Consider the following 13238-nt stretch of genomic DNA (forward strand, 5'->3'; position numbering starts at 1 on the left):
TGGACTATAAAACAGAAAATCTAGACTCTACTTCTGTCTTCAGCGTGACTAGTCAGATGACCAGCTGACTTTTTGTTTTCACTCTGTCAAACGAAGATAATAATACACATCTTGTCTTCTTAAGCTGGAGGTCCAAATGAGATGTGAGCATTCAGTAGAAACTATAAAAAGCTAAATATAAAGCATTATTATAGCTTCCAAGGACTATTTTTGGGGACTCTTCAGTTATACAGGTTTAATTGGGTTTGGGTTTGTTTTTTTTTTAAGAAGAGGAATCCAGTATCAGGCTTTACCTATCATGCTGCCCCCATATTCTGAAAGCAATTTCTAGGAATAAGGAAGAAAGAGAAGACAAATTCAGCTCTAGCTGAGTGCCTCAGAAGCCACAGAGGAGGCTGCTGCACTATGTTTTCTAGGAATTAATTTTCAAAGTTTTCTGCTTCCTGGGCTGTGTCATCAATACACGAAGCCTGTGGCAAATTTGATGCTGGTTTCATCAATTCACAAAATCAGTACATTTGGGAGAAAAGAAAAAAATCAGAGAGAAGACTTAAATACAAGCACAGTCAACAATTTCCAATTAAATCCTGATTACTCTGGAATGTATTACTCCTCACACATTTATAAGCAGCAGTTAATTACCTAGTTATTATAAGATACAGCCTGACTCCCCTCCTTCGGTAATAACAACATTTTAAGATAATATCTTCATAGATGCCAATCTGTGGTGCGTTCCTAGGCTAGACTTTCACCCAGCTCTTGCATTTTGTTCAGAATGACTTAGATTTATTATCGCTAAAATACAACTTAAGTCACTTTTATCACGATCAATGACATCATGGTGGGGAGTCCAGACATCAGTGCAGAAGAACAAAGGAAAAGGAAAGGAAAACACGCTGCAAGTACATGGGTTCACCAGTCATAAATATGCCTATTTGCATATATGCATAAATATGCATATATGGCCAATGCTATATAATTAACACCAATATTTTAGGACTCAAGTTTGGAATTCTGACATAGTATGGAACATTCTTTCAGAGATATCAGGAAACTTGAATGAATATAAAATGTTCAGAGGCTCTGAAGGACAACCGGAATGTAGCCAGTGCATATTAAGACCAAATCTCAGTAAAGGACACAGGGCTCACTGTTCATACAATTGTTCGGCTTTATGGCTTAGCCTTCTCGGGAATCTGTCCTTTTGTTGTGGGGAAAGAGGGGAGAAGATCTGATGAAGAAGGAATGGTTACTTAACTACTGCCCAGTGAGAATATCCTTCGTCCCAGGAATTAAATTCTTTTCTTTTTAAATGTTTATTTTTCAGACAGTGCAAGTGTTGGAGAGGGGCAGAGAGAGAGAGAGGGCGACAGAAGATCTGAACTGGGCTCTGCATGGACAGCACAGAGCCCAACGTGGGGCTCGAACCCACTAATTGTGAGATCATGACCTGAGCCTAAGTCAGATGCTTAGCCGACCGAACCACCCAGGTGCCTGGGAATTTAATTCTTCTTAAAGAGAGGATTCCAAACAGGAATCGGGAACGGCTACTGGGTCTTCTTCCCTCCAAAATTTTTCTTTCGGAAAAATGTCAAACCAAGAAATCCTTTAATGTACAATGAACACCATTTACGTCTTTCACCTACATTCACCAGGCAAAACATTGTCCCCTATTAGCTTTATCTGTCTACGTGTTTTGTAGTTTTGTTAAATCATTTTCAAATACGCTGAAGACTTCATGACCCTCACCCCTCAAATTTCAGCACGTCTCCTAAGAACAAGGACAGACATAAACATAATGCTGTCACCCTCAAGAAATCTAAATTGACATAGAATATCTAATATACAGTCCCTATTAAATAGCTCTGATCGTTCCAATAGTATCTTTCATGGTCTAGTTTTTCATTCTTCTAATCCAGGATTTTGTGCCAGATTTAATTCTATTACTTTAGCTTCTGTAATCCTGAATAGACCATCTTCTTTTGGATTTCAGGACACTGAAATTTTTGAAGAGGCCAGACCAACTGTTGTTTTTAGTAGGTCCCACAATTTGACGGACTTTTTTCTCATTATTATTTTCAGTTAGATTCAGATAATTTAACATTTTGAGCAAGAAACTATATACATGATGATTTATCCTTCTTGATAGATCACATCAGAAGGCAGATAATGCCCATCTGTCCCATAACTGATGATGCTAAGTTTGATCACTAGGTGGTATATACTAGATCTCTCTACTGTAAAGGTACACTTTTCCCTCTGTAATCATTAAGTAGCCTGTGATGCTTTAAGACTGTGTTGATATATGTTCCCCAACGACCCTTTTATCCAGCGGTTTGAGCATCCACTAATGATCTCTACTTGAATCAATTATTTCATTAGTGATTGCAAAATAATAACTATCATGTCTTCTACGTTTACAAGCTGGAAATTCCCTAATATTAAACTGTAGGCTTATAGATTCTTCATTTTTACTTATTGCATTATAATCCATCAGCATTATTATTCTTTTTGATGTTCAAACTATCCCAAAACTGGCCAGGAGGATACCATCAGACTAGCCTCCTATGTCTTTTCCTGTTGTCTCCATCAGTTTCTGAGTAACTCTTTGCTTTGTTCTTGCCTTGTCTCTGGAAGCCATCTTTTCACAGAGCCCTGGTCATGTTTATTATGGAACAGTATTTAGAGACCAAAATCTGAAGGCCAGGTACATTCTTTGTTGTTTAGTGTCACTGCTTCTAAGACCTTTGAGTGTGCAAAGCCAGCAGAAGTTTTTTTTTTTTTTTAAACAATTCACAAGTTCATCTACAAATCAATAAAATGTTAGACAACCCAACAGAAAAATGGGAAGTCCTGCTCCCACTGAACATTAGGGTGGAACATTGTTTCCACCCTAAAAAAAAAAAAGCCAGATAATTTACAAACTATCATTTTTCTTGAGCTCATCAGAGAGAGAAAGCAGAGGCTGCAAGACATCGAAGTAACCTGAATTCCAAAGGACGGATGTGACATGAGAAAGGTTTCACCTTTAGCAAAGCCTGAGGGATGGCCACCATGCAAACAGGTTCAGATGAAACCAGTCACTGTCCTCAATGCTTTGTATAATTAGCTCTTCTAATATTCCAAACAACCACATGAGATAGAGAAATTATATGGTCCAAAGGTAATCAGTGGAGGAAGTACAAATAGTAACAACTATATTGAGAGGAGATCTAGAGGAATTCTTACAGGGTACGGAGAGGTCAAGAGAGAAAGTCTGACACCGGTAAGTCAAAGGCAATGTTATATACTGAACACTAATGATCAAGTGTACACGTAAAAAAGGTTATGATGGTAACTTTTCTTTTGTGGGTTTTTTACCACAATTTTTTAAATTTTTTTTTTCAACGTTTATTTATTTTTGGGACAGAGAGAGACAGAGCATGAACAGGGGAGGGGCAGAGAGAGAGGGAGACACAGAATCGGAAACAGGCTCCAGGCTCTGAGCCATCAGCCCAGAGCCCGACGCGGGGCTCGAACTCACGGACCGCGAGATCGTGACCTGGCTGAAGTCGGACGCTTAACCGACTGCGCCACCCAGGCGCCCCTATTTTGTTAAATTTTCAAACACTGGGAAAAACAGACTTTACCTTGATCTGCAAGACATCGAGTGGAATGGTCTCTCCTTTCACAATGGCAAGTGTAGCATCTGTAATATGTCTAAAAGACAAAGGGAGGAAACGATCACGTGCGGAAAACAAGCAGCACTTCCCCCATCACTCACTCACACACAGACACACACACACACACACACACTCACTCACTCACTCACTCTCTCCTGTCCAGAGTACTAACAGGTTCGGGGAAAAGGCAAATTCGTTCAAAATACTCCAAGATAGCAGAACAAGTGAATATACAAGAATTACTGATACAAACGTAGTGAAAGGCTCTGATACAGACTCAAAAGAGAAGGCTTTGGCCAAGAGAAGTTTAAACAAAGTGCCAGTCATTTGTTTATTTCACGTTTGACTCTCTACTATGTGTCTGACTCCTATCACTGGAAAATAGGATAGTTAATATTAACAGCATCTTTCACTCATTCTAAGAAACCCAAGCACTTGAAAAAACATTATTTCTTTTTACTCTATTAACCCAAAGGGTAACTAAAGGACAGGTTTGAGTTATCTAAGCAAAATATAATCCAGAACCCAAGACCTACTCCTCTGACTTTCCAGGATTACAAGGATGTAATTTTAATTGCTGATTCTTTTGTTCAAGGACACGAGACTGTCCCTATCTACATTCTGGTTGTCAGTTGAAAAGTCTGTAGGTAAAAAAAAAAAGCTTGTACTATCAGCAACCGTTCAGGGCATGTGAAACTATGCCAGGCTTGAAAGTAGTTCTAGGTTCACACTCTAATTAGATCCCAGGTCAGACACACATTAGGATACAAAAGACAGTCAGCAAAAGAAATATTAAATCAACAAGTGGCCAGACAATAAGAGATTTTCTCTTGCAGCAGAAAGAACAAGCAAACCCACACTGAATACTTTCCTAGCCCGGCCTGTCCACCCCTCCTGTCACTTACCCGCTGTCCCTTTGCATGGCTCACTAGTCTCACCCTTCAGATCTTGGCTGAGATGTCACCACTTCCCCTAAGCAGCCTCTAGGCCCTTCCCTATAATTCTCTATCACTGAACTGTGTTCATTTTCCTTCACAGCAGATCACAATTTATAATACATATTTTTTATTTACATCTTTATCATCTGCCTCCACCTGGAGACTAAAAGTTCCACAAGGTTGGCGATAATTTACATCCCTTATTGACCAATATAAAACCTAACACCTAGCCTAGTGCATGGTGCATACTAGGCAATCAATATTAGATGGATGATTTTATTCTATAAAATTCCAAGCATATAAAAAAAGTACAGAGAATAGTATCATGATTCCTGTGTATTCCTCATCCAGCCTCAACAATTATCAATGCACAGCCGATCTTATTTCCTTATACACCTCCCAGCCACTTCTCCCCATCTGTATCAGAGCAAATCCCAGATATCTTAACACTTTATCCACAGATATTTCTTTATGTATCTCTAAAAGATAAAAAGGTTCTTTAAAAAAAACATAAATTGCTATTATATCTAAAACACTTAAATAATTCCTTTATATCAACATACATTTAGTCAATGTCAAAATTGCCCCAATTAACTCATATTCTTTTCAGCTTCTTTGTTCAAATCTGGGCCTAATAGATAAGATCTATACATTGCAATTGGCTTATATGTCAAGTCTTTTCAAATCTACGGAGTCTCTCTCCTTTTCCCTACTCATTAAAGAAATGGGTTGTCTTACTGTGTTGCTGAGGATCTGGATTTTACTGATTGCATTCCCATGATATTAACATGTGTCCCAATTCCCTGTATTTCCTAAAAATCTGATTGAGCATGGAGTTTTTGGCAAAAATACTCCAGAGGTAGTGGTGTGTACTTCTATCAGTAAGTACATGAAATCTGTTTGCCTCTTTTTTGTGTGATAGTAGCAACTATTGACAATCAATGGCTAAATTTACTAGTTAACAGAGAGTTGCAAAATGGTGACCTTTTAATTCTATTATTCCTTCTTATTTATTATCTGGTCCACAAAGAGAAACTTTCCCTCATCCAAAATTTGGTACCAGAAAATTGAGGTCATATGAGAAAAATCGATAAATGCTTTTTTTTTTTTTTGTTAACTTCACCAATTTTCAAAATAAGTTGATATCCTTAGTATCCTCTAAAAAGGACCAGTAACTTTTTCATTTTTATTTCCTAGTATCATTATGAATGCATAGCTTTAAATATGTTTGATATGTTTCAATACATTACAGTTATTAGCCTGATACTCAAATTGTCCCAAATGAGTGACCTGCAAGGGTGCGGTAAAAGGGTCAATAGATAATCACAAAGAACAAAGAGAAAGAGGAGCCAAGGAAGGTCCAGGTCAATGTCAACCAAACTGAGAAGCGACTAACACTTCCACCCAAGCACTTATTCACACAAGTAGAATTATCTAAGCTTAAAAGAATTAGTTTAATATTTTAACTTCTTTTTTGAAGTTAGATTTATTGAGATATAATTTATACACAGCAAATTTCATGCTTTTAGTTATACGGTTCTACAAATTTTGACAAATGCCTTCAGTCATGTAATCATCACCATGACCAAGATACAGAACATTTACAGCATCTCAGAAAGTTCCTTCATGGCCCTTTGTGGCCAACCCACTCACCCCACCATCTGCTTCTGGCAACTACTGGCTGCTTTCTGTTTTCCAGAATGTCCTACAACTTGAAATAAGAAGTGTGAAGCCTTTTCACTAGCTTTTTAAAACTCCTAGCACGAGTATGAGGCTCATGCTGTTGGATGAATTTAAAGACTATTTCCTTTTATTGCAGAGTTGCATTCCGTTGTATGGAAGTACACAGTTTATCCATTCACCGATTGATGGATGCTGGGACTGTTCCCAGTTTTTGGCAGTTACCAATGAAGCTACCATAAACATTCCTCTATAGGTTTTTGTATTGACAGATGTCTTTCATTTCTTTTGGGTAAGCACCTATAATTATGGCTCACAGGTTTAATTTTATAAGCAACTGCCAGACTGTTTCCCATAGTAGCTATACCACTTGGCATTTCCATCAGAAATATGAGAGTTTCAGTTGCCTCATGTATATGTCAGCACTTGATGACGTCAGGTTTCTGTTTGGCTTGTTTAAGCCATTCTAATAGATGCGTCTCAAAGTGGATTTAACTTGCACTTCTCTAATGACAAATGCCATCTATGTCTTTGGTGAAGTGTCTGTTCAAATGGTTTGCCCTTCTTTCTACAAGGGAGTTTGTTTTCTTATTAGTGAATTGTGAGAGTTATTTGTATACTCTGGATACTGGTCCTTTACCAGATATGTATCTTGCAAAATTTTTTTCCCAATCTGTGGCTTGATTTTTCATTTTCTTAACAATTATTTTCAAGGGACAGATGTTTTAAATTTTACTGAAGCCCAATTTATCTTTTTTTAAAGGCTTCTGCTTTTTGTGTCCTAAGAAATCATTGCCTAACCAAGATCACAAAGATTTTCCTCTAGAAATGTTACAGTTTTAGGCTTTACATATAAGCCTATGATCGATTTCATGTTAATTTTTATATATACTATGAAGTATGTGTTATGGTTCATTTTCTTGCATGTGGTTAGCTCACTGTTTCAGCACCAACTGTTGAAAGAGTTGGTCTTGGACTGTTAACAGAGTTAGTCTTAGAATCAGATAGGGTAAGTCCTCAAACTTAGTTATTCTTTTTCAAAGTTATTCTGGGTATTCTAGTTCCTTTATTTTTCCATATAAATTTTAGGATCTACAAGTCCATTTCTATAAAAAATCTTGAAAAAGAGATCAATTTGGAAAACAAACATCAAAATATTAGTCTTGAAGTCCACGAACACAGGTCTCTCCATTTATTTATGTTTTCTTGATTTCTCTCTTCAAGGTTTTGTAGTTTTCAGCATATACATCTTACACATATTTTGTTGGATTTATCCCTAAGTGTTTCATGTTTTTTTGTAAAGGCTCAGCAATGTTAGTATTCTATTACCTTTATTGTTATATTTTAGAAAAACACAGTAATTACTAATAAAGTAAAAGATTTAGTGTGTCTAGCCTTTAAGTACAACTATAAAAAAGGAGACATTTAGAAATTACTATAATCTCTGTTCAAAAAAGTGTCGTTTCTCTCCTAATATGGCTCCTCCTAATCCGTTCTGCTCTGTACCCCACTGGTAGGGAAAAAAAACCTTTCTATAGTAAAATGTTCTTTCCTTTAAAAATAAATGCTTTTCCTGGGGTGCCTGGCTCAGTCAGTTAAGTGGCCTACTTCGGCTCAGGTCATGATTTCGCAGTTTGAGAGTTCAGGCCCCGTGTCGGGCTCTGTGATGACAGCTCAGAGCCTGGAGCCTGCTTCAGATTCTGTGTCTCCCTCTTTCCCTGCCACTCCCCAGCTTTCACTCTGTTTCTCTCTCTCAAAAATATATAAACATTAAAAATTTTTTTCTAATAACAATAAATGTTTTTCCTTAGGTGAAACAGCGAGAGAATAGAGGGTTGTCTTTTTTGATTTATGTTGTTTTAATTATAGAATCTAAACTCATTAATTGTACAGTCAGCCTATCTCTTATTTACTATTTTCCATCCTAAATCACCAATAAATATGCATAAAGTCTTATCCCATGGTTTACCAAGCATAATTGCTTGTTTACCTAACTAGTCCTTATTTTAACTTGTTAATCTTCTGAGGTACTATTGTTGGGCATCTGATAAATGCAGGTAAAGAAACTGACTCAAGAGGGAGATTTAATCATATTCTCAAGATGATAGGACAAGCTGGTGGCAAAACAAGGTTCAACTAGGTCTAACTCCAAGGGTGCACTCTCTCACCTTCTGAGATTACTGTGGACGTACCAAAGGAGTACCTATGGTTCCCAAAGGGCAAGCCCATGACTTATAGGCCTCCTCATCAGTGTGATCAGACTTAAAATGTAAACAGCTAAGTCAGGAATCACATCCACTTGAATCGGCACTTCTAGCAAAGTTACATACAGTTTAAGACACTTTCCCCAAAATATACACATGAACTCACTTAGAGTACATTCTGGGTTCCCCAGTAAGCAAAATCAAAGTGAAAAGATGGCCTACTTTACTTTTCCGTATTTCTCTATCGACACGTCTTTACCCCATTTTTCCCCCTCCAGTACAGATGCTATCCAGGAAGGAGGCAGCAGTTTAGAAAATGAGGTTCAATTTAGGAGAAAGCAAGCAGCATGATCACAGGTTTACATCCTATAAATATATTAATTCTGAAGGAAGCTCTTAGAAAGGATCCAAAAGCTCTGGACTTGCTCTGAGTAACACCTAGCACATTGAGGGGTTTAGGAAGAGCTTTTGAGAGACTGACCTTAAAATACAATGTTGTGGCTGAAAAAATCTTTTTTTTTTTTTTTTTTTTTTTTTTTTTAAAGTAGGCTCCACACCCAGCAGAGCCCAGTGCAGGGCTTGAACACATGACCATGAGATCAAGACTTGAGCTGAAATCAAAAGTCAGATATTTGGGGCGCCTGGGTGGCTCGGTCGGTTAAGCGTCCGACTTCGGCTCAGGTCATGATCTCACGGTCCGTGAGTTCGAGCCCCGCGTCGGGCTCTGGGCTGACAGCTCAGAGCCTGGAGCCTGTTTCAGATTCTGTGTCTCCCTCTCTCTCTGCCCCTCCCCTGTTCATGCTCTGTCTCTCTCTGTCTCAAAAATAAATAAATGTTAAAAAAAATTTTTTTTTTAAAGTCAGATATTTAACCAACTGACTACCCAGGTGCCCCATGAAAAAGCCTTTTAATATTATTTTTTCCCCAAAAATTATGTGGCAGAGAACAGCTAAGACACAACTCCAAATTTATCATTCTCTGACAGTAATGGAAAGTTCTAAATAAAGCAGCACTGTAGCATGGAACAGCTATTTTTTAGGATTATTTACCTGCAACATTCCAGAGGCAAGACTCTTTTTTCTCCTGTAGTAATTGTGGTACAACACATCTTGAGAGCAGTGCAAAAAACAAAGCCTTGTTCTCTTAAATGGCCTTAGGCATCTGCCATGTTGAGAGGTCTACAAAATTCCAAACCCAGGGCAAATTTACTTAATTACCTAAGAGCCCTTGGGCATGCTTATAAATTAAGTTTTATAAATCTTTAAATTATAAATAGAAGCAGCAACAACATTAGTTTAACCACAGGGAAAATCAGCTCCCAAAAAACTGAAGACCTTCAACAAACTAAGACCTTGAGGGCAGCTACGACGCGCATAAGCTGGCTTTTTAGATAGGCAAGGTGTTCTCCAAGGAACATGGTCTCCCTCTGGATCACTGACATATTTGGGAACATTGGCTAAACAATTCAAATAATCTGTATTGACACAGAAAGAAAGACTAACTCTTTAAAGTAGCCAAGGCCCAAACCACATAGAATTTATCTCAGATAAACAAAAATGTTTGAATAATTCATTTTTTGTTATATCTACTGCTCCTCAGAAATTCTAAATTGGGAATAACAAGTCTGGCAAACTGAAATGCCATGTCAGGCTTTAGGATGACTAATGAAGAACTGGACATCCCACACAGATTAAGGATTGAAGCAAGAGACGTTAGATGAAGGCCTGATATATGTCTATGTTTATGCCTCGTGTTTGACATATGGACCAAGACTTTTATAATATATATGTAGGTGTACACATATGTGTGTGTGTGCGTGTGTGTGTGTGTGTGTGTGTAGATATATATACACAGAGAGAGAAGAGAGAGAATTGGTTAAAAGATATAAAATAACTCCTAAAATTGTAACAGCAAAAATAAATCCACAGAAACCAATTTAATCAAAATCCCAAAAGCAGAAAGAAAAAAAAAAAAAAAACCCAAACAGTAAATCACCTGAATACTATTATTATGATTCTAGAACCTTATATAACCAGAAATATCACGAGAAGATTTTAGTTAACACATTCAACAAGTATTTATTTATTGATCTCCCCTAACTGTGTCACAAAGCTGACATTAAAGATCAAGCAACCGACAACGAGAGCCTGCAAAGGATTTTCTCAGTTATACTATTTGTCACTGTTCAAAGCCAGGACTCATATTCAAGATTTCCATCTTCTCGAAGGACTACAGCTTTGTTTACATAAGGCTTTTGAGAGAAAAGAACAACAACAACAACAATCTGCCCGACTCCTGAAGACAGATTCACAGCAATTTCATTTCGATGTTGCTTCCCCAGCTGCTTTATCCACACTGCCTTCCACTTTAGGCATTTCCCAAAGGATGCCACTATTACTTAGTATTCTAGCTACTTATATTATCAGAATAAAGAAGCCGCGGCTACCTGTTCAGTTTTCACAAGGGACATGCTGTTTGTGATCATGCATTTTTAAAGCAAACAAATGATCAATGCAAACCTGTCTTCACTAGACAATCTTACAACATAAAGGCATAAAGACAGTTTGGGTCAGGCATGCAATCTTCAAAACTGACAAAAGGACATCAATATTCATCTCTACACCTGACCTGGGCACTTGATATCAGATCACCAGGGTCCCAGAACCCAAAAAAGGAAACTTCCCAGTGAACAGAAAGGTTGAAATTTGATCTAGGTCTTGCGCTTAATGATTTGAGGTTTCAGGCTATCAAAGCTAGAAACAAAACCAAAAAATTCATATCACCCACATGTGAACTGTCCATTCCCAGGCTCAGTCTCCCACAAATGCTACCGCCCCACATTGACAACCTACTGGACTTTGTTTCCACTTTCGGCAAAGAGAGTATGACTCAAACTACTGGTCTGTCCCAGTGGGATAAATCCAATGGGGATTTTACTGAAGGAAGCCTAGGGGAAAAAAAGAAAAGTTTTATGGTTATGGTCAAAAAAAGTCAGGCTGAACAGAGACACAGACGCGTCCACTATGACAAAGTAACTGACCCTAAGTCCACTACCCTGTCTCTCCCTTCCCTAGACCAGCAATCGGGTAACATTAAGTGAGCAGTTTCTAGAATGAGAAAGCCCTTAAAAACAGGACTCTGAATCTGGAAGAAATATTTGGGTACTCATTAACGGCAATTGGTTCAAAGAAATTTGGTTACAAAAATGAGGGTCTTAAAGATATTAGATAAATGTGCTATTGTGACAGAAATTGTATTATGTTGTCACAGTATTATTTCAAAAAATTGTGGATAAAATTCAACTAAAAATATCTAACCTTTGTAGAGTAACTAATGACAAGGCTTTATAAACAATCTCCAGTATAAAGAAGGCAAAGAGAATAAGCACATTCAAGGAGAAGTCCTTCATCGGTTTCCCTCTCTCCCTTCTGAGAGGCAACCATTATCCTGCTGTTGATGGGATTCCTTTCCAGCCACATTGTTATTCTTTTACAACATATTTAGGCATTCATCGATAGTATACAGTATTGTTTTCTGAATTCCAAAACCTAGTAGTAATGCCTAACATACTTTGGCAACCTGCCTTTTTCATTCAATATTTTAAAAATTGTATATGTACACATAAATATATATGTGTATACATACACACATAGAGAGAAAGATCTATTAATACTTATAGATCTAATTCATTCATTTTTACTGCTCCATGGCTTCCAGTATATGGATATACCACCATTCATTTATGAAGGAATTCTGTGAACAAGAGTTTCCATGGGAAAATTTTATATTCCAAACAATAGCTTTTCCAGTAAAAAGCTATTGGGTACTCTGGAATACTACAGCAGAGAAGTCTGCCACAGATTAATAATAAAAGTGTTCTAGGACACAGGCAGCAGTATTTACTAAAACCCAAGGAAGCACCTTAACATATAAAATGGTAAAAAAAAAAAAAAAGGTAAAAGAAGAGAAAAAGAACAGAAATGCAGAAGTTAAAATGCAATTGCTCTTTCTTTAAAGCTCACCTCATCTGCTCTTTGAAGAACTCCAGTAATAACCTACAAATGTTAAAAAAAAATGTTATAAACAACGTGTATTCCCCTTATCATACAAGAATTAGACTCAATTTTCATGGATCACAAACTTGTTCCTATTTTCTTCCTAGAAACTATGTGAAAAGATGTACTAGCTCTTCAACCACAGTATTCTGCAAAGGGATCAGAGCTAAATTAGATTTTATTCTTGACCTAAAATCAATAGTCCAATAGAGGCTAAGACAAAATAATTATAAAACCTCCACATCATATTAGCAAAATTGTTTTAAGTTCTATAAAATGGATACAAGTGTGAGGCACCCATCAATCATACGGAAGAGCTGAGGTTGTGCTGTAAGTGCACATACAGGAAAAAACTAACTCTTTGCTACACGCGGGAAAGTCTCTGCTCAATAAATGTTTCTTATTGATGAAAATGAAGACAAGGGGAAGAGCGGCCCCACTTTTAAAAGATATTTTTAATTTGAATTTGTACATGTTTTATTTTTAAAATATAATACACAGGTCTTGTAAAAGTGGTGAAAAATACCCGAAGAAGAAAATTCTTTCTCAAAGTCCCACCATGCAGAACAACCATCATTAATCAGTTTTTTATGTTTTGGCATATTCAGTGCCTATTTTTATATGACTGTGATGATCCCAGATACGCGATTTGGTATATTTCTTAAAAACGTTTTGTGAAGTACAGGCTGATGCCAATCT

General features: G+C 37.2%; 1 protein-coding gene across 5 annotated transcripts in view; it reads right to left on the reverse strand.

Annotated features, from left to right (window-relative positions):
* Positions 1-13238, reverse strand: part of AGK (acylglycerol kinase) — an 80796-nt gene that overhangs the window by 25520 nt on the left and 42038 nt on the right. For all 5 annotated transcript variants that reach the window (XM_086688509.1, XM_086688522.1, XM_086688515.1 and 2 more), the window contains 3 exons: positions 12507-12539; positions 11337-11431; positions 3630-3699 (listed from right to left, as the gene is read on the reverse strand). In XM_086688509.1, the coding sequence (XP_086544635.1) occupies positions 3630-3699; positions 11337-11431; positions 12507-12539 (198 nt within the window). The remainder of the gene's footprint in view (positions 1-3629; positions 3700-11336; positions 11432-12506; positions 12540-13238) is intronic.

Source organism: Puma concolor, chromosome A2, assembly GCF_028749965.1.
Source record: "Puma concolor isolate L17-30 chromosome A2, mPumCon1.1.hap2, whole genome shotgun sequence".
Lineage (NCBI taxonomy): Eukaryota > Metazoa > Chordata > Mammalia > Carnivora > Felidae > Puma > Puma concolor.